This window comes from Pteronotus mesoamericanus, unplaced genomic scaffold (genome assembly GCF_021234165.1).
Source record: "Pteronotus mesoamericanus isolate MK-2021 breed Mesoamerican mustached bat unplaced genomic scaffold, CSHL_Meso_final scaffold_167, whole genome shotgun sequence".
NCBI lineage: Eukaryota > Metazoa > Chordata > Mammalia > Chiroptera > Mormoopidae > Pteronotus > Pteronotus mesoamericanus.
This window is the reverse complement of record NW_026555308.1, coordinates 1,038,559-1,064,272: the sequence shown is the minus strand read 5'-3', so window position 1 is coordinate 1,064,272 and position 25,714 is coordinate 1,038,559. Positions and strand designations below refer to the sequence as shown.

Here is a 25,714-nt window from a genome sequence, read left to right as displayed (position 1 = left end):
CCCCCAGCACAGGTCTCCTGAATCTTTCAGGTCTCCAATAGAAGCCACTTTGCCAGCGTCAGAGATGGGTCACTGACACCTCATGGTGATTCCAGGTGGACTATGCTGTACAAACAGACGATGTGACTCTGTAGAAGGGTCAGGAAACTGAAGTCTGAATTTCACACTGGGCTTTTGGGCAAGACACCTGTCTTCCCTGAACCTGTCTCCCTGACTCTGTAATGCTAATCATACTTGCCTAGCCCTCTCCAACTATCAGGGTTGTGAATTTGATGAACGACAAGACGACTGTCAGCGAGGCGCGCCCCATTCCTGCTGCAGATTTTCCGGGGAGCCCCTCTGTGGAGCAGGTAGGGCCCAGGTCTACGAGCGTCCTTGGTGTACTTGCTCAGCCAGCGCACCTGGTCCGCGAGGGGCGGGATCGGCCTTCTAAGAGCTAGTGCTGGGGCCCGCGTCGCAGCCCTGTCACTGCCCTGCATCCTGACCCGCCGCTGCCCCATCCCAGAGCGCGAGGATGAAGACCTGGAGCCGAGAGGTCTGGAGCCCAGAATTCCCCAGAGGGCGCGTCCAGGTATTCTCGGAAGCTCGGCGTTGAGCCGGGGCAACGGTGGGTGCTCCGTAACCCGGAGGAGCAGTGGCCCAGTAGGGGCGGGGCATACCGACCCCGGCTCCGCCCCGCGCCCACTCCAGGGCCGTGGGGAAGCTGGGCACAGAGCATAATCCCGGAGCCTCCGGCTGAAGGCGTCGCGGACCGGGATGAGCGCCCTCTTGCAGCCCACGCTCCCGGGTCTGGGCTCGGTGCGGCCGGATGGCAGGTAGCGCCGGCCTGGGCGGCGGGGCCGGGTGTAGCCGGGGCGCCGGGGCAGGGCCCGGGGCCGCGCTGCGTGCGCCCCGCGCGCCTCTGCTGCTCGCTGCGCTGGTGCTGGGAGTGTACTGCCTCTGCACCTTCCCGGGCTGCTGCCCTCCGGCCGCCCGCGTCCCCGTGCCAGCCCCAGCACCCGCGGTGCCGCCCAGCACCGCCTGTTGCCCGGGGGCGCCGGATCTGCCGGTGGCCAGAGGCGCCGGCCGCCAGCGATTCCCGCAGGCACTCATCGTGGGCGTGAAGAAGGGCGGCACGCGCGCCCTCCTGGAGTTCCTGCGCCTGCACCCCGACGTCCGCGCCCTCGGCTCCGAGCCTCACTTCTTCGACAGGTGGTACGAGCGCGGCCTCGCCTGGTACCGGTAAGTGCCTCGGGCCTTTCCTCCCCATCGGCTTCTGTGCGCTCCCAGGCCGGAGCCTTCCGGGCAACAGCGTGGGTGCGCGGCAAGGAAAGGTCTCGGGCATCGCGGGCTGAGACCAGCCTGGGTGGGAGCGGGGCCCGAGGCTTGGTCACGTGCTGGGGGCTCCGAGAAACTTTGAAAACTCCGGGGAAAGCCCTGGTTCGGGCTGCTGAGGAGTCTCAGCAAGACTGGGTCGAGGGGGTGCGATCCCAGCTTACAAGTGCAGTAGTTTTAAACTAGTGGGGTTTGAGGCTCTTTAGAAATTCATCAGGCTCAGTCATCCTCCCCTGCTGGCCAGTTTCCCCAGGAAGTGGCCTCCAGGATCCGCGCAGTCTCTTAGAAGTGTCTGCCTCCCAAGGGTGAGAATGGGGACCCCAGTTTCATGTCACAGGGCTCTATAGCTGCCTTGCCCCTACCGGGGATGGCCTTGGGGTGCGGTGTGGAATGTCGGGGAGGGAACACCTACCCCCACATGAAACAGCCTGTCCTGGGGGCTGGTGGAACGCCAGCCCCTCCCTGCTGAGGTTGGCACTGAAGGCCGGAGTGTGACACCCTGCCTGCCGCCTCTGTCAGTTGCATGCAAGCCTGTCACCTGCGCTGTCCCTTCTTGTGGGGGAAATTAAGGCTTATAGATGGAGAGTGAGTCACCCCACTCCCTGAAAGCTCGCACCTCAGCCCCTAGCTTGGGACCAGCCCTTGTGGGGCAGAGAGGGCCCTGCCCAAGGTCACCTGGTGAATTAGTGGGGAGCGGGGGCGGGGGTGGGGTGGGGTGGCAGGACCTAGACTCTTCACCTCCAGGTACACCAATTTCTCTGTTCCCAGATTCCTCACCCCCACCCTCATTTGCTTTCTTTGCCTTTTGCCTTAAAACCACTCATAGGTTTGGAGAGGCCCCAGTGAAAACAGGGGTTCTGGCTCCTGAGCTCTGAAGGACTGCAGTTGTTGGGGGATCCTAGGGAAGTTGAGTGGTGATGGGAGGGAGGTGAGTCCATCCTTCGGTCCAACTGGCTGCATCCTCAGAGCCTAGAGAGACTGCTACCCACTCCGGCAATGCCACTGGCATCCCAAAGCACCTCTGATGCCTCACTGCTGTGGAGAGGAGAAGGAAGGGGAGGTCGGGGGGGCAGAGGGAGAGAAGGCTGTGGGAAGGTAAGTAGAGGACACACTGTTAACAGTAGTGCAAACTTCAGAGACCAGACTGATCCCCAAAACTTGGACTATACGGAGCTGAGGGGAGACCCTGAGCCGGGCTAATGGGGAGCTAATGGGGAGGCCAGAATGGGTTGAACCTTAAAAGAGTTCTCAAAGAACCAAGGATCCTGAGACCCGTTTCAGGCTTCCCTGGGTGCCTGCTCCAGCTCTGAGGGACAGGTCCGGGGAGGATGAGGGCCTGAAAGGCTGCAGGCACTACGCCCGGACTGTAGGTCAGACCCTCAGCTCTGGGGAGGGTTTCTTGGGACGCTGGGGTGCCCAGGATCAGAGCCAGGGGATTCAGGAGTGAGTTTAGCTGTGGTAGAGATGAGATTTTCTCCCTTCTCAATTTTAGAGCCACCTCCACTGGGGAAAGGGGTGGATGCAGGGGATGCAGAGGGTCAGGTCACGGTGGCCTTGCCCCATTAATCCAGAGCTGTCTGTCTGGGCTGGCTAGCACTGGCCCCTCATTGGTTGGTGCACAGTGAGCAGGAGCTGGGCTTGCTGAGCTTCTGGAGTGCCCACAAAGGGGTCTGTCTCACTGAACTTATCCCACGAGGGCTGGGTGCTGTTCCCACCTGAATTCTCAGGGCATGAGATAGGGCGTGTGTGCAAGGGCTCTGGAAGCAGGGTGCCTAGCACATGTGACCATGTGCTGACATGCACAACTGTGAACTCTGTGTGCTCATGGGTGTCCTGTGCCTCTGGCCCTTCTTTTCTTTCAACCTGCTCTGAGTGTGCAATGAGCCTCTGAAAATGCCTACACCTTCCCCAGCTGCAAAGGGGGCTGCCTGCCCTTGGGCATGGTCTGCTGGTGTTGTTTGCTCTCAGGACCCTGGGCTGAGCCTTTAGGAGTGCAGAGCCCTGTTTTGGGTGGAGGGTTAGGGCCGTAAATAGAGGAGGAGCAGCCAGTGCCCTCAGCTGAGTCTGGGACACCCATTCCCACTGGGCTGTGACTGACCTCATTCTGAGCAGTGACCCTAGGCCTTCTCATGGGCCTTGGCAGGTGGGTCCTGGGGCTGTCCCAAGTTGACCTTGGCCAAACCTTTCTCCCTTGGCCTCAGTTAGCCTAACTCTCAGACTCTTGAAGGTCCTCTGTCATGGGGACTGTGGACCCCAAACTCAGTCAGCATTTGCTCATCTGTCCATTCACTCACTGAGCATCTTCTGGTTGACAGCACCCCGAGGTCTCTTCAGGAGGGCTATCCTGTCTGGGGGCAGGTGGGGCTATACTTTGACCTTAGCATTTGGGAAAAACTAGAGGAGACAGCAGGGGTGCAGGTGGGGGAGCCCCCTTGGCTCCTGGGACTAATGCAGGGAGTGGGCAGGTTGAATATGTTGGGGAAGGGATCCTGTTTCTGTGGGACTTTTCTCCCTGTGTTAACCTGGGGAGAGGCTCCTGTGACTGGGGACCAATGCCCCACCCCCAGCACCCTATCGATTCACACGGGAACCCTAAGTGGTTTCTGCTCGGTCCCATCTGCACGGCTGGATGAGGCCCAGGGAAGGTGTGGGCCATCAAGGGGGATGAGACCTAGGAGGGAGAGTGGCCTGGGGCTGGGTGGAAGCTGCAGGGAAATGCAGACCAGATGAACTGGGAGGGAGAGTCTGGGGAACATCTTGTCAGATGTTTGCTGCGTGAGAGTCAGAGTGCAGTTCCTTACGTTCGTCTGCTCCCCAGTCTCTCCCCTCCACCCCCCACCCAAATTCCCACCCCCACCCTCCTCCATGCCCTGGCCAGGACAGGCTTCTGAGGGCAGGTGAAGACAAGAAATTGATCCCAAAGTTCTTAGATCTCAAAGTTGGTTTGTAGCAAGAGTAGGTCTAGAAAGTCTGCATGCAGCCCCTCCCCATTCCCGTCCCCTCTGCTAGTCTTTGGGGTGCCTCCGGGCCGGCTCTCCACTCAGCCAAGAGTGCTGGGTCAGGGGATGTTCAGAACGCAAAGTGCCCAGTCTGGGAGGGAGAAGAGGGTGTGCTTCTGGGGCCACTTGATGCCTGAGGGTAGAAAGGGACAAGAAAGGGGCGTCAAAAATGGGAGTGGTGGCTCCTGGAGTAATTAGGGCTGGTTCCTTTCCTGAGGAGGGCAATGAAAGGAGGGACAGTGACTGCTGATCCACCTGGCAGTCTGTCTGTCCTACCGCAGGCCTCTCCTAGTGGGTCTCAGCAGTGAGGTCCAGTGTGGGAGACTCCCCTTCTTTTGACTTCCTTTTGTGGAAAGGGGGATCCCCTGAGCTGGCCACCCCAGGCTGCAGTCCTGGTCTCAGTCCTTGTGAACACCTGAGGTCTCACTGAAAATATCCCAGGAGGGCTGGGTGCTTTTCCCACCTGCATTCCCCGGTCACAAGGCAGGGCATGAGTGCAGGGGCTCTGAGAGCAGGAGCCTCTCTGACACCCCGCCTTCCAGCAGCTGCAGCCCAGGGATGGGAGTGCTGTGGGTAGTGCCCGCCCCATCCACGAACGGCTCATTCCCTCTCTTAGCCTCAGTGTGCCTGCCTATCAAATGGGGCAGTGAGCGAGCTGGAGGGAGATTTCCAGCTCACTTTGTCACTGTAATGGGGAAATGATTGTCATCACCCCTTCCTCGTGACTTCTGTAGATCAGCTCTGCCCAGGGCCTTGTTTTGAGGGGATGGGGAAGCTCCCAGAGCCAGAAGATCCTGCAGCTCACCCATCTCCCTTGAGTCCATGGGGTGGTCTCTGGGGAGCCACTGGTACACCTGGGACTCATATCGCAAGCGCCCTCTAAGCCAAGCACCCCAGCGTGTGGGTTTCTATCTGTGTGTTCACCCAGCTTGAGTTTCATTGGGGGGCTGAGCATGAAGAGGAAACTGGGGTCCTGCCACACAGAAGCTTGAGTCTGGGGGTCCCTCAGGCTGGATGAAAACTGAACTTTGTCCTGTGTATCATCTCCTGGCTGGGGCCAGACCTGGAGGCTGCCCGTGGGGACCAGGGCAAGTCCCCCCAAAGGACTGGAGGCAGGGCAGGGCCTTGGGCAGAAACGGTCCCCTCTGAAGACACAGGTCCCACAGCCTCTGCCTCCATTGACCTAGTTTCCAGCCCTCTCTCCAGTCCTCCCTTGGAGCTGTTTGCTCAGCTGGCCCTGCAGCGCCCTGCCCCGCCTCTCCCTGCACTACCTGGCTGGCAGGTGAGGCTTGACTTTGGGAAATGGCTCAGGGTACCTGGCCTGCCCAGGGAGGAGTTCAGGACGGGCTCCCCCAAATTTGGGGCCGTCAGGAGGCTGTCATCAGACAACTCTCCGAGAACCTTGGTATGGGGTCAGCGCCCCTCTCCCCTGATCAGAATGAGAGGAATAATCAGAAGTGTTGCAGTCACAGCCTTGCACCCTGGGGTCTGAGCCAGGTCTGAGAGGTCCTGGCTGTTGAGGTCTTGGGATGGGTCCTCAGGCCACCTCAGTCACTGGTCCCCAATGTGCCGAGCTGTGCTGTGCTGTGCTGGGCTGTGCTGGAGGCTTTTGGCATTTGAACTGGGTCCAGGTCAGCGAGCATTAGCAGGGCTGTAATTAAAGGGTGGGGATGGGGAGGCTATTCAGGGAAGGGAGTGAGAAAAAGAAGCGACTGTCCTTTATTAGGACCCTTGTAAATCATTAATGCCCTAACTTAGGTGATACTTTCAGCCACTTAATGAAAGTGTGACCTGGGGTAATTACAGTGTAGGGGTCTTCAGTGTGGGGAGAATGGGCAAAGCCCTGTGGGTGGCAAGTCCAGGACACCGGCCTTTCTGGTGCTTGGTGTGGAGTGAGAGGCACAGTAGCGTCAGGGTGGGGGCCCATTCTAGCTAGGGTGGGCCGCCTGGCAGCCTCTCCGGGTCTGGATCCTCTCCACACACATCCCATGCAGCCCACCCTGGCACTTTAGGATGGGTTGGTCTAGGTGAGGGGGAAGCCTCACCTACCTTGAAGGTTTGGGACTTCCCTGGGGGAAAGAGAGGTTTAAGTCTTGGGTATCTGGGACTGGTCGATAATGGGAAAGCTTGAGGGGAACCAGCACCCTCTCATGTCCACCTCTCCTTCCACACGACCTGCAGGAGCCTGATGCCACCCACCTTGGATGGGCAGATCACCATGGAGAAGACTCCCAGCTACTTTGTGACTCTTGAGGCCCCTCACCGCATCCACAACATGTCCCCAGCCATGAAGCTGATTGTGGTGGTTCGGAACCCTGTGACTCGGGCCATCTCTGACTATGCCCAGATGCTCTCCAAGACCCCGAGCCTGCCCAGCTTCCGAGCCCTGGCCTTCCGCCATGGCCTGGGCCCCGTGGACACAGCCTGGAGTGCTGTGCGCATTGGCCTCTATGCCCAGCACCTGGACAACTGGCTGCGATACTTTCCCCTGTCCCACTTCCTGTTTGTCAGTGGTGAGCGCCTGGTCAGTGACCCAGCTGGAGAAGTTGGCCGCGTACAAGACTTTCTGGGCCTCAGAAGGGTTGTCACACACAAGCACTTCTACTTCAATGCCACCAAGGGCTTCCCCTGCCTCCAGAAGGCCCAGGGGAGCAGCCGCCCTCGCTGCCTGGGCAAGTCCAAGGGCCGGCCCCACCCCCGAGTGCCTGAGGCAGTGGTCCAGCGTCTGCGGGACTTCTACCAGCCCTTCAACCGAAAGTTCTACCAGATGACTGGTCAGGACTTTGGCTGGGACTGAGAGGCCTCGCCAGTGCAGGCCCTGCCTGGGGATATTCAGTAACCTTAATTTAAGCCCGTCACCCAGTCAGAGCAGGCTGTGTGCACATTCTGGGTAGAGAGAACTATTTAAGAAATAAAGTTTGGATCTGTGTTCTTTTACATAACCTTGAGGGTTGTAGGGTGGGGGTTGGGGGTGCCACTGCCCGGGGAAATGACAATCATACCAGCTAACTCTAACAATTCTGGGTGAAATTTGTTTTGTACTCCAGCTGTATTTTTTGCTATGGTTGTGCGTGGAGGCAAGATGTGTTTACTTACGCCTCCACCTTGAATGGAAGTCACATACTAGCTAACTCTAAAGGGCACTGTTGGAGTGTCAGGAGAGATCCAAACTTGATCCTTTAGACCACCGTTGAGGTGTTTAATGAGCTTGGCCATGTGTCACAGATGAGTAACTGAGGCTCAGAGAGGTTTAAGGCCTGCCCAGGGACACACAGCATAGTTTTGGTGACTCTGGAGGCCATCGTAGAGCTCTTTTCCCAGCCCTGAGACACTGAGCTGGGTTGTCCCATGATCTTGATGAGGAAGCTGAGGTCCCAGGTTACCCACTTGAATGGAGAGGCAGGATCAAAGCTGCATCTGCTCACCTCTTTGGGCTTTACCCACGACTTTAGCTAATTTGGCGTCCTTCTGCCCAGTGGACACTCCCTCCTGAAAACCTGGTGGAATTGCTGCCCAGTGAGTGTGAAGTGACTCCTGGGTGCAGGGGATGGTGCCTCTAACAGTCTTCAATCAGCTCCCCACACAGCACTTCACTGCCCACCACAGGCCAAGCCCACAGGTCCCACCACAAGGCACGAGGCACGCCCATACCACAAAGCATGCCCAAGGCCCTCACTGTTCCAGTTCTACTGTGTCTACCTGGCTCCCTGGATGGGTGGGGATGGGCAGAAATGAAGGCCCATCTGCAGCCCAGCTGCCTGCTCAGCTCCTAACCTAGTGAGGCCAGACTGAGGCAGGCTGGAGTACGTGTCCATCTCTTTACCTCTGGGAATGCCAGGCCCCTCAGTAATGACTGTTACCTGCTCCTGGTCATGGTGCTGTCTTCCACGTGCCCACCAGTTGCACTGACAATGACCTCCAGGGCCCCTTATGCCCAGGCCTGGCAAGCCCAGGCTGCTCTGGGACCTCGAAGCATCTGGCGGTGGTGGCCTCTATATCCCAGGTCTCGGGTCCTTGACCTTGATGTGGCCTTTGCACTCTGGGCTACTTGGGACCGCACCCTATCTTGGGCCCCAGGGTCAGAATAAGGGAGGATTTTCAGGGGAGTAGCAGTTTGTTAGTCACCACTCTCCTCTTTGGCTGACTGGGAGCCAGTGGCCCCACCAATCACCCAGGCCACTGTCTTTGTCACCTGACTCACCTATGGAATAGATTTGGGGTCAGCTGATGTTGGTGTATGAGAAGAGGCCCAGAAGGTGGTGGAGAGAGAGATGGGGACATTTGTCTCTAGCAGCCAGGAGGCCGGCCCCTTGCCCTCCTAGTTAGGGTCCCCGAGGACATTCCAGCCAGGAGCTGCCCCCAGGGGCCAGCACTGTATTCCAGGACCACCATCTGGGGCAAGCCAGGAGCAGGGCTGGGGGCTGGTCCCAAGGGACCTTGGTGGAAATGTGGTAGAGACGTGGGCAGATGTGGGTGAGATGTATCCATAGCCTCCTCCCCAACTTAGACCAACTTAGACCCCTGATGTGGGTGGAGGGGAGGGCTGGCTTAATTTACAATAATGAGGGCACTCTGTTTTGGAATCCCTGCTGGGCGAGCACTTGTCCCAGGCAGCTTTGTTCTTATTTCCTGTGCTGGGGCCCCGTTTAGGGAATGCACGGAAGCCTGCCCTGGTTTGCAGGGCCAGGAGGGAAGGCAGAACAGCCCCTGGTCCCTGTCCAAGTTCCCAGCCTGATCCATGTGTGTTTCTTCTCCCTGGACACATGCTTGTGCAAACATCTGACATCTCATGACTGGATGGCTTCAGGGCCTCTCACTCTTGTCCTGCCACCTCTTTTATTCTCCTGCAATGAGCAGTCTGCGTGCGTGGAGTCCAGAGGTGTTCAGAGTAAACCAGATACCATTATTTTAAAAGACTCTAGTCTCCTCTCCCACCCCCCATTGCTTCTAGAATGAAAACCAGATTCCTGATGGCAGCTATCACGCCCTCTGAGGTGTGCCCCCGTGCCCGCCTCTGCGCTCTTCTCACCCCTAAGTTTCTGCCCCTGTCAGCTCTTTCCACCTTCTGTGGTCTTTCTGACCTCATAGCCTTTGCACATGCTGTTCCCTCTACCTGGAATGCCTTTGCTGCAGAGGGTGCGCACTGAGATGGGGACAGCCTTAGTACAGGGCCTCTGTGGTCCCACTCTGGGCTTATTTCCTCTCCACATTAAGAGTTCCTTTTCTGAGTCTGTCGACACAACCCACTTTTCCCTTCCTGAAGCTTCTTGGGTGCAGAGCTGTGGGGGCCACTAGTTTGTCTGGCTTTGGGCCCAGGCAGAGCTCAGAAGGCAGACTCTGGAAACCAAGAGGAGAAAGAGTAACCGGGTTTATTTTGCTCACGCCCCTCTCAATGGAAACTGGGCCTAACCGCCAACTCCGGTGCCTGGGCCTCAGAACACGTTGAGGGCAGATGTGGTGGGTCCTCCCAGCTGTGTGTGGGGGTGGGGCTCTGTGGGAGAGTCACCAGCCTTTAATTAAAGTCTCTAAATTGCTCTCCCAGCTGCTTAGTGGGTTTTCCATGTTGGGATGTTCCAGAAGGGGTGAGAAGTTCTGATTCAATCACCCTCTTCCTGTTCCGCCCAGTGGAGAAGAGCAAGGACCCCTTCTCCACCCCTCCGACTCCAGTCAGACTGGAACGGAGTGAGTGAGGGTGGGGATCCTCACAGCCTTGGGCATCCAGGAAGGGGCTTGGAGAAACCTGGGAGGTGACTGCTTCTACCTTGGGGGGTCCCCAGCCCTTTTGGGGGTTCCTAGACCTTTTGGCTGTGCTTGGTATGTGCTGGGTCCATGGGTCCCTTCCTCCCTGCCACCTGGACTGGCACGTGCATCTGGGTGAGCACAGTGTTCTCTACTCAGAGCTGTGCACCCTACTGGCCTGGAAGCCGCAGCAGACCCCGGCCCTAGGACCCTTGTAACAAGCTGGAGATGGGGGAGGCATTGGGACCTGGACCCACCCACGTCACTGGCCCCAAAATAATTTTCTAGCCTGAGTCTTCATTCTAGAGGAGACCCAGAAAGCGCCGGCTTGCATGTCCTCCTTACCATCCTGTGCGCATCGCTTCCTATCCTCCTTTGAGGTGGCCCCTCTGTCCAGGGCTGGGCCATCCTCCCTATGGTTCCATGTGGGACCTGTCCCACCAGCTAGGTCCAGAAGCCCTTCCAAGCTTTAGATGGTCCCTTCCAGGAGGGGGCCAGGCCACGGATGAGAGAGGGGCCTAAGTGACAAGTGGAAGTCCAGCCAGCCTTCAAGTAAAGGGATAGGTCAGAGAGGCAAGGTTCTGGGAGATCTTTATGCATTCGCTGTGGACATGAAGGACTCATTAAGGGATGCACGGACCACAGTGTAGCAGGATGAGGTTACAGGGAGGGACGGCTTGGGGACATAGAAATGAGAGGGGTGAAGGGAAGCTGTACATGGAGTCGGCTTCCCTGCTGGAAGCTGCGCTGTTCCCAGCCCCAGGTGACACCAGAGGTTGGTCCTTCTGTTCCTTCCCGGCAGGCTCAGTTTCCTCCCATACTTGCACCCCTCAGTCCTCAGCTGAAGATTTGAGGGGCACCCTCCGCAGATACCTGAGCTCAGTCTGTGAGTGGCTCCTGGACTCTGTCCAGGGCAGATTCTAGACACCTTGCTCCCCTGGATGCTCTGGCTCTTCATCATGAAAGTCAGGGAGGGAAGTTCTGCTCCCTGAACCTAGAAGCCATCCCTAGGCAGCAAGTCAGGGTGACTGTAGGACTCCCCTTCTTATTTCCTATCTCTCAGTGACACTGTCCTATGCTGCCTGCTGTCCAGTGTCTGAAAACCACTGTTTTTGTTTTGTAGGGTTTGCCTCATTTTTCACTTGTTGCAGGCAAATGGGAAAATCCAGTCCCTGTTACTTTGTCTGGGCCTGAAGTGGAGAGTTTTACATCAGAGAGAAAGAAATGAAAAACAGGACAGGGCAGTGCAGACAGCTTAGGGTTGGCTGGTTTGAAAAATTCCAGTGACCGAGAGGGGCCGACGCTGTCTGTAGTTGTCTGTTACTTGGCCCTGGGTGGTTCAGGGCAGGGAAATGTTGGTGTGGTGTGGAAGAGTTAGGTAAACGAGGTGGTAAACGAGGAGGATGGGCTCTGGGAGATGTAAACAAACAGTAGTTTGGCTCTGTGATTAATGGGTATCAAAATAGACAGTTACTGAATCTAAAAAAAACAAGAGTTACAACATGAGTTTCAGGTCCTTCTGTGGCAGGAGCTGTTCCCTTTGGAGCCTTGGCCCCTTGCCAAGCTGTGAACCACAGCCCCCGCCCTGGGGATTTGTCTCAGACAGGAACTGCACTCTGGGACATTCCGGGTTCCAGGCTGCTGGAGCCCTGGACGGAGCATCTGGCCGCGGCACAGGGCCCAGTGGCCGGGTGCAGCAGCCCTTCCATGGCTCATAGGCTTGGGGAGCCTCTCTGATCTGCTCCCAGGGCAGGGGTGGTGAGTCTGGGGTCTATGGGACAAGTTAGGGACAGCCTGTGCTAGGCAAACTGGCCTGGGGAAAAGAGGTTTGATCAAACCTCAGGTGGCAGAGAAGGTGGGCTTGCGGTGGCTCCTGGAAGCTGGTCAATCTGCTGGGGTCCAGAGGCAGGGCCCACACTCTGGATAAGGTTACCAGGGCTGCATTTCCAGATAGGCTGAGGGCAGAGCCTGGTTGGGAACGCTCCGAAGGCCTGGCTGGCTGGAGATTCTGTCTATGGTGGCCACCACAGTGACTCTGTGGATAGCAGGCCACTGGTGCCGAGCAGACCCTCCAGGTGAGCATGCACGGCAGCTTTAGGCGATGTCTCTGACCCTGAGCCCTGCTGCCCTGGATGTTAGTGTCCTATCTTTCAGAAATAATGAGACTCCCAGCGCGGGCACTGCCCAGGCTTCAGGGATATCAGACAAGAGGCCAGGGACCCTTCTCTGGCTCAGAGCCAAATCTCCAGCTTTGAGGCCAAGGAATTCCTTTCATTCTGCTTAATCTGAGCCACATTGCATGCACTTTTCCCCTGGAAGAGCCATATGAAAAGTCAGTCAACCAAGAGAGTTAATGCAAAACTGTTGCCAGGAGGATTTCATACAAGAGGATTCTGATTAAGGGGAAAATGGGAACCGCACTGGGCATCAGAGAATAATCGGAAATCTTGTTCTCCCTGTGTCTTCGATCCTAGCCCTCCCTGACGGTCACAAGTGCTGGGAGAAGAGCTGGCCCTGCCTGACAGCTGCCCACAGGTCAGATCTTATCACTCCCTTCCTCTTCCTCGAGGGAGGACGGGCTATCTGATGGAAAGCCAGTCCAGAGACAAACACTTTGACTGCCACTGGGAAAGCCTGTCTCCCATGATAATGGATGGAAGATCGAGGGGCTACACAGCAGGGGAACTCCTCTGCCAACTACACCAATATTTTTGGAGAATCATCCAGAAACTGTCTGGCTTCTGATTTCACTGTCAGGGCTCTGGCTGGGAAGCTTCCTCATAAAAGGGTTTGTGCAGGGGGTCTAGTGCTTCCATCATTGGCTGGTTTTATTGGGGTGCAAAAAGAGAAGTGCACACAGGCTAGGGAGAGCTTTGCTGGGGGTGCAGAATTGCAGGCATGGCCCAGAAGCAAGAGAAGAAACAAACCCAGGCTTCCTTTGTGCCTAGGGAGTTCACCACCTCATGGCATGCCCGGAAAGGGCCCAGAAGCTTGTGGAGTTAGAAAGAATGGGAAAGAAGGAAAGGAGGCAGGTGCCACTTATAGTAACAGCTAGCATTTCCTGGGCACAGAAGAATGCATTTAAAGTATGAACACAGTGCTGGCTTCGGGCAAATGCTCAATCAATGTTATTTTATTTTTCAGGTAGCTGTGTTATCATTCCCATTCAACAGATGAGTAAATCGAGCCTGAGAAGGGCCCCATGTTACCAGGACCTGGCAGAATACACATACCCAGGTTTGTCTGCCCATCGTTCAGACCCTCAATGCCTGTGCTATGATGTGAGCTTATTGAAATGGATGCCAGCTTAGAGCAGAAGGAGGAAGTGGTTCTTTGGGGTTGGCCCTTGGGTGGATGGGTATGGTAGGCAGAATTCCGAGAAGGCCCTCAAGATTTCTGGTTCTTGGTGTACATGTCCTATAAAATTCCCTCCCCGTGAGTGTGAATTTGAAGGATGTCACTCTTGTGATTCAGTTGCTAACCAATTGACTTTGAGTTCGCGATAAGGGAGAGAGAGCATCCTGGGTGGGCCTGATCTGATCAGGTGGGCTCTTCAAAGGGGGTCTAGTTTACTGAGTACAGGAGTGATGAAATGTTGTGGAACTAGAGTGTTGGCACAATATTGTGAATGCCACTGAACTGGTCACTTTAAAATGGTTAATATTAAGGTATGTGAATTTCACCTCAATAAAAACAAATAAAAAGGGGGTGTCTTAGCAGAGACTGCTACGACAAATACTATAGATTGGGCGACTTAAACAACAAGCATTGGTTTCTCATAGTTCTGGAGGCTGAAAGTCCAAGATCAAGGTGCTGACACATCTGGTGGCTGATGGCGTCTGCTTCCTGGCTTGCGATCGCTGTTTTCTCATTGAGTTCTCACATGGGCGGAGAGCAGACACAGGAAGCAAGCTTTCGCTCTCTCCTGACACGGCCACTGATCTCATTCATGAGGCTCCACTCTCATGACCTAGTTGCTTCCCAAAGGCCCTGCTCCCTAATACCATCACCTGGGGGTGGCGAGGATTTCAACATAGGGTTTTGCAGAGAACACAAACATTTAGTTCATAACAGGGAGTCTACAAGGAAGAAACAGAAGTCAGAGACTGCCCTGGCAGGTCTGGAAGAACCTGCCAGGCCCTGCGGAGAGGAACTGGAGGCTGCCTCTAAGAGCTGAGAGGGGTCCAGCTAGCAAGAAAACAGGGATCTCAGTCTTACAAATGCAAGAAAATGAATTCTGCCAACAACTACGTGAGCTTGGGAGAGGTCCCTGGACCTCAGATGGTGTGAGACCCTGAGCTAAGCTGCATCCCCCTCCTGACTCACAGAAAGTGTGAAGAAATAAATGGGTGCTGTTTTAAGCTGGCAATTGGTGGCCATTTGTTATGCAGCACAGAAAACTGATACAACAGGGTGTGCCAACCAGGCAGAACATCTGGAAACGTGGAGCAGAGCTCAGACAAGGTTTATGCCACCTTCACTTTGTAGATGGTAAGATGTGGAGAAGAACCCGGAAGCTACAAAATGGTGACTTGGTTTATACCAGGGGTTTCCACCCTTGGGTCCATGTGGATGGGCAGCTCTCCCAGGTCACCTACCCTGCCACTCTTCCTCAGAAGCACTGGGAAGGATGGCGCCGGTCTGGAGAAGACCCTGTGGGTGCAGCCAGGTTTTCATTAAGTATCATAAGCTCAGAATTAATTCTTGCCAGAAAAAAATGTTTAGTCCTTATCCTGTTGTAAACACAAATGCTTTTAGAAACAAGTCCTGGGGCCATGGGGGAGATGTGCATGGTCTTTCAGAAATCCCCTGTCCGTACGGTAGAGCCTGTGGTCTGCAGGACAGCGTGGGGGAGGGGAGGAATGCCAAATCTGATGACCATGTCCACAGTTCCCTTCTGTGGTAACATCCAGTCAGAGCTGGCAAACTGTGGTGAGAAGGGTCTGTGTCCTCATCCAGACACCAGTTAAGAGGGGCTCTGTAAGGGTACATGCTGTCACCAGGAACTTTTCTGAGGAATTTTATAGTTCTGGCATAATTGAGGCAGAACTTCCCTCTGTGAGGAACCCCCTCACAGCCCCGTCTGAGAGCAGAAGTGGAAACCCAGGCTGGACTTGGACCTTCTACAGGAGGCTCTTGTCCCGGCAGACAGGAAGTGAGGCCACAGCAGCTTACCTTCCAAAGAGGTCTGTGGTGGGTTGAATAGTGTCCCCTCAAATTTATGTCAACCAAGAACCTGTGACCGACCTTGTTTGGAAATAGGGTCTTTGCAGATGCAATTAGTTAAGGATTTTGAGATAAGAGCATCCTGGATCAGGGTGAGTCCTAACTCCAATGATTGGTGTCCTTCTAAGAAGAAGTGAGGACACAGGCATGCAGAGAAGAGGCCATGTGATGATGGAGACAGGAATTGGAGTGATGCCAACAAACTCCAAGGACTGCTGGCAACACCGGAAGCAGGAAGAGGCAGGAAGACCCCAACAGTTTTCAGAGCGAGCCTAGCCTGTGATGCCTTGATTTCATGTTTCTGGCCTCCAGAACTGTGAGAGAAAAAAAAAATCTTTTTCTTTTTTTAAAAAGTGCACCTTTATTTTTGCATTCAGTGGTACAGTTTAATTTTTTTTAAATTTATTTTTAAAGAGAGCGGAAGGAAAGGAGAAAGAGAGGGAGAGAAACATCAACATGAGAGAGAAATATTGATCAGTTGCCTCTTGTACCCACCAAACCTGCAGCCCCAGCATGTGCCCTGACTGGGAACCGAAGCAGTGACCTTTTGCTTTTCAGGACTATGCTCAACTGAGTCACACCGGTCAGGGCTAAATCTTTTCTTTTTTAAGCCACTCAGTTTGTGGTTCTTTGTTATAGCAGCTCCAGGAAACTAACACAGGGTTGGAGAAAAAGAATTACTGCTTGCCTTCCTCTGTGTGGCTCCTGCTAGCAGGTCAGCACTGGGTCGGGGCTGCGTGTGTGTGCGTGGGACACGGCAGGGCCTCCGTAACCCCAAGTGTCCTCAATGGGGGAGAGAGGCATGGGGTTCCCTCTGGGGGCAGCTGACAACATGAAGTGGCTTGTCAGCATTGCAAGAAGGAGCCTTGTCTTCATTTTCTATCCCTGCCTTAACAAATCACTGCAAACCTACCGTCTTAAAGCAACACAAATATGTTATCTTATAGTGTTGAAAGGCAGAGTCCAGCCTGGGTCTCATCAGGATAAAATCACAGCTCTGGCAGGGCTGCATTCCTTCTGGAGGATCCAGGGGAGAATCTTGTTTCCTGCTCAGAATGTTTGCAAAATTCAGTTCCTTGTGGTTGTAGGACCAAGGTCCCCATTTCCCTGATGGCTGTTGGCTGAGGGCCATTCCTTCTGGAGGCTGCCTGCATTCCTTGGCTCCTGGTCCCTTCCTCCATTAGCAAAGCTGGAAACAATGAGCAGAGTTTTATTGTGCTTCAAATCTCACTGACCTTTCTTACATTGTCACATTTCTTTTGACTGCAGCTGGGAAAAGCTCTCCACTTGTAAAGATGCTTGTGATGACCTTGGGCCCACCTAGATAATCCTGGATAATCTCCCAACTCAAAACCCTTAACTTAATCCCATCTGTGGAGTCCCTTTTGCCATATTAGGTACATAGTTACAGGTTCTAGCGATCAGGATGTAGACACCTTGTGGGGAAGCATGATTTTGCCAATTACAGACCCCAAAGCAATGACCCAGGACCTGCCTTTGCTTCTGGGCTCTGAGGCCCAGGCTAGTGTCTGGGGGAAGCAATGCCTCAGCATCCTTGACTGGCCCTGTTTCCACCTACTGGGCTTTCTCCATTTGGGGCCTGGTCCCCAGCTACTGTCTGGAGAGGTGTCCCAGGTTTTCCAAGCCTGGCTACATCATACCTAGGGATCTTAGGCCCTCTCCAGGCATTGAGATTCAGCATGTCCATGGGGCCATGGGTTTCTACCTAGCAAGCTGTTAGGTGGCCCTGATGTTGGGCTGAGGGCTGCTACCTTGTCCACTCTTGTGCCCCTCTGGCAGGCACAAAGAATTGAACTTGGCCTTTTCCTTACTGCCAGGTCAGGCTCCTCATTCACGGCCCCTCACCTGCAGCCCATGTGCTGTGTGCGTCTTTTTCTCAGTGGAAGCTGAGACCTCAAGGGAGATGTGGCATCTCATTCTGCCTCCATGTGTGCCCTGTCCCCTGGATATGGCTCCATAGATGCAGGCACAGTAGATACCTTGTGGACCTCTCAACTGCATTTCCCTCCTTTAAAGAGGGAAGAAAAAGCTGATAGGCATGAACCAGCCCCTGGAGAATAAGGCCCCAGGGGAACAGCTACAGGTTGGTCATGCAGTTGCTATACGAAGCCCCCTCTCTGCGGGCTCCATGGCAGAGGACCCTCAAGAGGAGCTTCCCTGGGCTGGACTTCCCCACAAGTGCTGCTGATTTGAGTGGTCCCTCAAAAAAAAACAAAAAAACAAAACAAAAACAAAATCGAGACCCACATGGGGATGTTGGGAGCCTGGCCCTCTGTCTTGGTGTAACTGGCCTAATGCCATTCACACCTTCCCTGAGCTTCCTCTGCTCTCCCTCTCCTTCAGGGAAAGCCTCACTCCAGCCCCCAGGGCCAGGCTGGTTAGTCTTCCTCCATTCTGAACTCGGGCGAGAAAGCTGGCGCAGCCTATGGTCTGATAACGTCCCCACGGTACTGACCATGATGCAGGTTTACTGAACGCTTCCCACCACATCCCATCACTCCTGCAGGACGCATGAATTGTCTTTGCAACCTTAAATGACTTCATGATGTAGGTGTAACCATATTTCCATTTTACAGATGAGAAAACCGAGGCTCCAAGGGGTTAAGTGACTAGATGGAGGTCATGTCGCTGAGAAAAGCCCCAGCCAGAACATCAGCCCAGGTCTGCCTCCCCTAGAGCCCAAATCCGCACCCTGTGAGGATGCTAATGGTGTGTGTGAGGGCCAGGGAGGCAGAGGGTGAAGGCAAGGATCATGATGACAAAGGTTTTCAGGGGAAGGTGGGACCTAGGCTTTTTGGAAGTAAGACTGGCAGTGCGTGGTCTCCAGAGAGGGTCCTTCGGTGTTGGGAGGCCGGCCACCGTGAGGGTGGGGGACGGGGTGGCTCTGGGCATGGCTGACTGGCCCTCGGCCAGAATTCACCTATGTCCCCTCCTGTCTTCACATTATGGAACGATTTGTGTGTCTGTCCCCTGCCACAGCTAAGAGATGCCAGGAAAATCCAAGTGGCTCCAGCACTCCTTCTTCCCATACCAGAAAAAGAAAAATCAAAGCCACATCCTACTTCTGAGAGAGAATGAGAAACATAATTTTATAAAAAGCAGCAAGTCTTGTCAGGGACCAGATGCAGGTATTTATAGTGCAGCCCAGAGCCTCTCTGCAACAACTCCACTTCCTCTGGTTCTCTCTCCAGTGTACCTCCTTCTCCTGGAGGAAGTGCAAAGTGCACAGGTTGACCACATTTTCTGTATGTAAGGGTGCTAATGCTGGCCGGGAGATCGAGTGCCTGTCTTCCCCAACGTGCACAAACGGTACCGAGATGCTGTGTCTGCCTGCTGAGGTCTCCTTTCTGGTGTGGTTTTGCTCTCAAGGCCTCTGGACACTGGCATCTCCTTAGTCGAGGGACTTCTCCTCCTGCCGTGCCTGGTGGGAGAGCTCTTGGAGAAAGCCAGCTGACAGGCCAGGGCAGGGCTCCCACGGGTACCGGGCCGTGACCCTCTGCATTTCCGCAGCTCTGTGCAGACAGTGGGTTTCATTTGGTTCTCAAATGGGTTGCATAGCCACAGTTGCTTCCCTTTGTCATCCAACCTGCAGGAAAGAACAAAGGGTGGGGACTGCGAATTTCGGCTGTGGGAAACAAAGGGAAGGTGCTTGCCCTGACAGGTCCACTGGCCCATCAGGCAGGACATGTACATGTGACCCTGGAAACACCCCCACGCAAGCTTCTTCATCTGTCGCGTGGACTGAGGGGGGCTTGTTGGCTGTTTTCACAGGAAACTTTTATCTTAATCATTCCACAAGTATGCTCCCAGCATGTACCAACGTACTCAGCATTGTGCCAGGTTTTGGAGGTGCCTTGTGAACAAAGCAGAAATGGTCCCTGCCTGGTAGCGCATTGCATCTCTTTGCGGGGCAGGCAGACAATAAACAAATAGTCATCCCATGCACACACAATTTAGTAAGTACCAGGAAGAGGGAAGACTTCAGAAGAGGACCTGGGGTAGGCTGAATAATGGTGCCCAAAGATATCCATATCCTAATTCCCAGAACCTGTGAATATGTACTTTACAGGGTAAAGGGGGCTTTGCAAGTAGAATTCGGTTAAGAAGATGGGGAGATTGTGATCTTAAGAGGAGATTATCCTGGATTTTTCCAATGTAATCACAGAATCCTCATGAAAGGGAGGCAGGACTGTCAGGGTCAGAAGAGCTGTGAGAATGGAAGCAATGATCTGAGTGATGCAAAGTAGGAGCCACGAGCCAAGGAATGTGGGCAGACAATGTTTTCCTGGCAGAGGGAATAGCATGTGCAAAGGTCCTGAGCTAACACGGCTCTTGTGCTCTTAGAACTGCAGTTCTCAAAATTTTTGGTTTCAGGATCACTTCTATACTCTCAAGAATTCTTGAAGGCCTCAAAGAGCTTGTGTTCATGTGGATTAAATCCAGGGCAGCTACATAATTTTCAGGGCCCAGTGTTAGATGAAAGTCCAGGACCTCCTTTTCAAAAAGCAGAAAAAAATTGCTGATAAAGTTACTAAAGTAGAAAGTTTTTTCCTTTTCCTCACAATCTCTCTTCGTCTCTTTTTCTCTCTTGATTTGCAGTGGTAGTTTTATCTGCTATTCAATGTCATTCTAAGGAAGGAAAAATTAAAATATCAGCATGAATTTTACCATCCATCTTTATATTGTGTGTTGATAGTTCAAATGCCTATGTGAGAGCATTTTACTGCTATGCAGAACCACTGAAATTACATAATTTGCATTTTTTTGGTTGTTTCCAGAAGATCCCTTGAGCAGGCCAGACTACAAGTGCCAGTCAGAGTCAGGACGCTGGAAGAAGGAAGAGGGGTGCAGACCCGGCTCCGAGGCAGAGCTCCTTGGGCTAAGGACGCTTGCAGGGTGATTGAGGACCCAAACAGGCGCCTAGGGGCCAGGTGACTCATTCATGCATGTGTACATACCCTCGCCTGGCAGAGTCCCTGCCCTCCCCAGGGTGGATGTGTGTGGCTTCTTTCACTTGGCATGATGTTTTAATGATTTATCCATGTTATAGCATGTATCAGTGTTTCATTCCTTTTTATGGCTAAATAACATCCATTGTGTGGACAGTCTGCATTTTTTTATATCCGTTCATCAGGTGAAGGAATTGAGATTGCTTTTAGTTTTTGGCTATTGTGCTGCTCTGAACATTTGTGTACAAGTTTTGGTGTACATAATCATTTTCACTTTTCGGAAGTGGGGATGCTGAATCACATGGTAATTATGTTAAGTCATGAGAGAAACTGTCAGACTGTTTTCCAAAGTGGCTGCACCATTTCACATTCCCACTGGCAGTGTATGAGGGTTCCACTTTCTTCACATTCCCACCAACACTTGTTTTATCAACATTTTGATTATAACCATGATAGTGGGTGTGAGGTGGTATCGTACTGGGGTTTTAATCTGCGTTTCCTTGATCTTTTCATGTGCTCATTAGTCATTTGTGTGTCTTCTTTTGAGAAATGTCTGTTTAGATATTTTGCTTATTTTTAAAATGACTTATTTTTCTGTTTTTAAAGAATTGTAATGATTTTTAAATAAAGTCTAGATATGAGTCTCTTACCAGATACCTGATTTACAAATATCTTCTCCCAGTCTCTGGATTGTCTTTTTATTTTTTAAAAATAATAGTTGCCAGTTTTATTCCTCTGGCTAAGAGAGCCAGTGGTGATTTGAGGTTTACATTTAAATAATTATTTCATCAAGAATTTGGGTACCCCCATTGCCTTTATAAGCTGGTAGCAAATTAATTGATTCCCTTACTTATTAATAATATTTTAATTGTCTGTGGGATGTGTTAATTAAAAATACATATAAGCAAATGTATGTATGTATCCACACACATGCACACACACAATTTGGGATTTTTATCCTACGTATGTGAGCCGATACTGAATGTGCTGCTTTGTAACTTGTTATTTTTTACTTTACAATATGGAATGAACATATTTTTATGCATATGTGTGAAACTTCCCAGTTGAAAAATAGACCTGGAGAATGGGTCAAAATACAAAATCCAGTAAGATGCTGGTAACAAGGAAACTACCTAAAACAAAATTCCACAAGAGGATTAAAAGTAAAATGAAGGTAAAAGCTACATCAGAAAAATGCTCACAGAAGGAAAGCAGAGGCCAGATTTTACTATAGGACCCTCCCTCAAAAAAAAAAAAAAAAAAAAAATCAAGGCCTAAAGCACACAGGATAAGAATGGCTGTGTGGCCCGGGCTGGTGTGGCCCAGTGCTGACCTGCAAACTAGTAGGTTGCTGGTTTGATTCCTGGTCAGCTTCTCATTCCTTTTTATGGCTAAATAAAATCCATTGTTTGGACATGCCAGGGTTGCAGGTCAGGTCCTCAGTAGGGGGCACTCAAGAGGCAACAACACATTGATGTTTTCCTCTCCTCCTCCCTTCCCCTCTCTAAAAATAAATTTTAAAAAATCTTTTTTTTTTTTTTTTTTTAAGAATAGCTGCGTGAATGCCTTTGCTTCCAATGCATCATCACAAACTTGTTTCTTACTCTTCTTATTTTTTCCCTAAACCTTTCCAACTCACCTAATCCTCTTAGCATTTCTTCAGGATCCAAATACCTAATGGGAGTGTCCTCTTTAAATCCTTGGACAGGTTGAGTTGGGCTGCTTCTAAGGATTCCTTCTGCTTCTTGGTTTGTACCTTTTTAGAAGGTTGAGGATTTCCTTCTGCCTCTTGTGGTACATTTTCTGAGGGTGGTCTTCTTCAGCTTTTGGCATGTTCTGTGGTTTTCCTTCATTTTCTTCACAAGACTTTTACATGGTGAGTATTTTTCTATTACTGCCTTTTTAAATAAATTAATCCTGCAGTGATCGGGGAAATTTTTCTCCTTCCCTCACTTGATTTGTGTCCTGCCCAAAATACCAAGATTTCCAAAAGGATTCAGAGTATTTTTCTCCTCCAGCATTAGAGAGCCCTCATTTTCTTGATGGTACCTATTGAAGCACAAGGTTTTCTAATTTTGATTAAAGTCTAATTTATGTTTTTTCTTTGCTTGTGCTTTTGGTGTCATATCTAAAATAATTATTGGTTAATCTAAGGTCACAAAGATTTACACCAAAATTCTCTTCTTTGAGTTTTATAGGTTTAGATCTCACATTTGGGTCTTGCATTGACATTTAGATTCTATTTTGAATTCAATTTTGCATATCGTATGAGGTAGGGGTCCAACTTTATTCATTTTCATCTGGATATCCAGTTTCCCCAGCACCATTTCTTTTTATAATGTTTTTAAAAATATTTTATTTATTTACTTTTTAGAGAGAGGGGAAGGGAGGGAAAAAAAGAGGAAGAGAAATGTCAGTGTGTGAGATACATCTATTGGTTGCCTCGTACATGCCCCCAACTGGCGACCTGGCCTGCAACCTAGGCATGTGCCCTGACTGGAATTGAACTGGCAATCTTTCGTTTTGCAGACCCATATTCAATTCACTGAGCCACACCAGCCAGGGCTCCAGCACCATTTTTTGAAAAGACTGTTCTTTCCCTATTGAATTGTCTTGGTACAAGTGTCAAAATCAATTGACAATTAACATAGATGTATGAGTTTATTTTCGGACTCTTAATTCTATTCCATTGATCTCTATGTATATTTAAAAAAAAAAAGATTTTATTTATTTATTTTTAGAGAGGGGAGGGAGAAAAAGAGGGAGAGAAACATCAATATATGAGAGAAACATCGATTGGTTGCTTCTTGCACACCCACTACTGGGGACCTGGCCCGCAACCCAGGCATGTGCCCTGACCAGGAATCAAACCAGCAACCTTTTGGTTTGCAGGCCAACGTTCAATCCACTGAGCCACAGCAGCTAGGGCTCTATGTATATCTTTATGCCAATACCACATTGTCTTGATTACTGTAGCTTTGTAGTAAAATTTTAAAATCAGGAACTGTGACTCCTCTAACTTTGCTCTTTTTCAAGGTTGCTTTGGCTATTCTGGGTCCCTTATATTTCCACATGAAATTTAGGATCAGTTTGTCACTTCCTGCAAAGAAGCCAGATGGGATTTTGAAAGGAATTTCACTGAATCTGCAGATCAACTTGAGGAGTATTGCCATCTTAGTAATATTTACTTTTTCAACCTATGAACATGCAATGTCTTTCTATGTTTAAAATTTCTTTCAACATTTTATAGCTTTCAGAGTATAAGTTTTGCACTTCTGTGCTAAAAGTTTATAAAAAGTATTTTATTCTTTTTCATGTTATTGTAAACGGAATTGTTTTCTTAATTTCAGTTTTGGATTGCTCATTGCAAGTATAAAGAAATACAATAGATTTTTGTTTATTAATGTAATATTTTTAACCTTGCTGAATTCACTTGTTAATTCTTAGTTTTTAGTAGATTCCTTAGGATTTTCTATATACAAGATGATGTCATTTACAAATAAGACAGTCTTAGTCCTTTCTTTCCAGTTTGGACACTTTTTATTTCATTTTCTTACCTATTTGCACAGTCTAGAAACTCCAGTGAAATGCTGAATAAAATGCTGAATGGCAAGGGGGGACATTTTTGTCTCTTTCTGAATCTTAGGGGAAAAGCTCACCATTTCACCATTGACTATGATGTTTGCTATTGGTTTTTAATAGATGCTCTTTACTATGTAGAGAAAGTTCTCTTCTATTCATGGTTATTGAACGTGTTAACCTAAAAATTAAAAAGGACTTTCAAAGTGAGAGGCAAAGAAGCATTTATTTGAGACCAATTAGAATAGCTATTCAGGAATCCTTAATTCAGGCAGAAGCCAAAATCATGTTACAATTAAGAGACTAAGTATTTATGGGAAAGGGAAGGGGAACAATGATATCAGTAGAAGGAAGGCATTTCTATTATTACAGGTAATATAACGTAGTGATGTTAGTTTTAAATAATGTTTTAAATTTTCAGTCCAGTAGGCATCAGTCCTGTAATTACAGTAATTGTTTTCTTGTTATATTTACAGGGTTGTTTATGCCAAGTCCAAAGGTTATTTCATCTTGTTTTTTTAAAAGATTTTATTTATTTATTTTTAGAGAAAGGGATGCAGAAAGAGAGGGTGAGAAATATCAATGTGTGGTTGTCTCTCATGCACCTCCAGCTGGGGACCTGGCCTGCAACCCAGGCATGTACCCTGACTGGGAATTGAATCAGTGACCCTTTGGTTTGCAGGCCAGCACTCAGTCCACTGAACTACACCAGCCAGGGTGATTTTTACCCTGTTTTTAACATTCCAAGTTTTGAGGTATAAGGCAGTTAGCTCTTCTGGCATGACAGCTTTATTTTATCCTCACCCAAGGACAATTTTTCATTACCTTTTTTTTTTAGAGAGAGAAGAAGGTCAAGGGTTGGGGTAGGGAAAGAGAGAAACTTTAATGTGAAAGAGAAACATCACATTACAGTCACATGACAGTTGGTTGCTTTCTCATATATGCCCCTACTGGGGACCAAAATTCACAACCTGGGTATGTGCCCTGACCAGGAATTGAACCCACAACCTTTTGGTCTATGAGATGACACTCCAATCAACAGAGACACACCAGCCAGGGAGGCTTCAGCTTTATTTTAAAGTGGCTCTGTTTATATTATTGTTTGCAAGTGTTTTATTAGGAGGATCGTTAGATTTCATTGAACACTTTTTCTGTGTCTATTGAGATAATGTGTTTTTTTTTCTTTTATTGTATTGATATGGTGTATTACATGAATTAATTTTTTCCCAGGCACACCTTGACCGGAGATTGAACCTACAACATGCATATGTGTCCTGACTGGAAATTGAACCTTCAACCTCTTGGTGCATACGATGATGCTCCAACCAACTGAGCCACCCAGCCAGGACACATGAATTGATTTTTGAATGATAAACCAGCCTTACGTTGCTGGAATAAGTTACACTTGGTCATGTTGTATAGTTCTTTTAATATATTGCAGAATTATGTTTGTTAGTAATTTGTTGAGAACTTTTGTTCTATATTCATAAGAGATACTGAATTGTAAGGTTTTGTTTTTTACTTTTTTGTGATGTCTTTGTTTGGTTTTGATATCAGGGTAATACTGGCCTTACAGAATGAATTGAAAGGAGCAGCATTTTTATTTAATTTAATTAATTTATTTCTTAATGATAAAAAATGTTTTTGCCTGAGGACATTTTTTTCATTGTTTTTAGAGAGAGAGGGAGAGAGGAAGGGTGAGAGAAAAACATCGATGCAAGAGAGAAGCATTGATTGGTTGCCTCTCATAGTCACCCAGACCAGGATTGAACCTGCAGCCTAGGTATGTGCTCTGACCAGAAACTGAACCCGCTACTTTTCGGTTCTGGGGTGATGCCCCAACCAACCAAGTCACACTGGCCAGAGTAAGAGCTGCGTTTTTAGAAG

At 50.6% G+C, this 25,714-nt stretch overlaps 1 protein-coding gene and 1 pseudogene across 1 annotated transcript; one reads left to right on the top strand and one right to left on the bottom strand.

The window, feature by feature from the left end:
- The first annotated feature begins 808 nt into the window (after positions 1-808).
- On the top strand, positions 809-7,197 carry HS3ST6 (heparan sulfate-glucosamine 3-sulfotransferase 6). The gene is made up of 2 exons (XM_054589381.1): positions 809-1,221; positions 6,495-7,197. The coding sequence occupies exons 1-2, from the start codon at positions 809-811 to the stop codon at positions 7,108-7,110; spliced, it is 1,029 nt and encodes a 342-aa protein (XP_054445356.1). The 3' UTR covers positions 7,111-7,197.
- A 14,318-nt stretch (positions 7,198-21,515) lies between these two features.
- LOC129083588 (transcription elongation factor A protein-like 8) lies at positions 21,516-22,123 on the bottom strand (annotated as a pseudogene).
- Between the last annotated feature and the right edge of the window lie 3,591 nt (positions 22,124-25,714).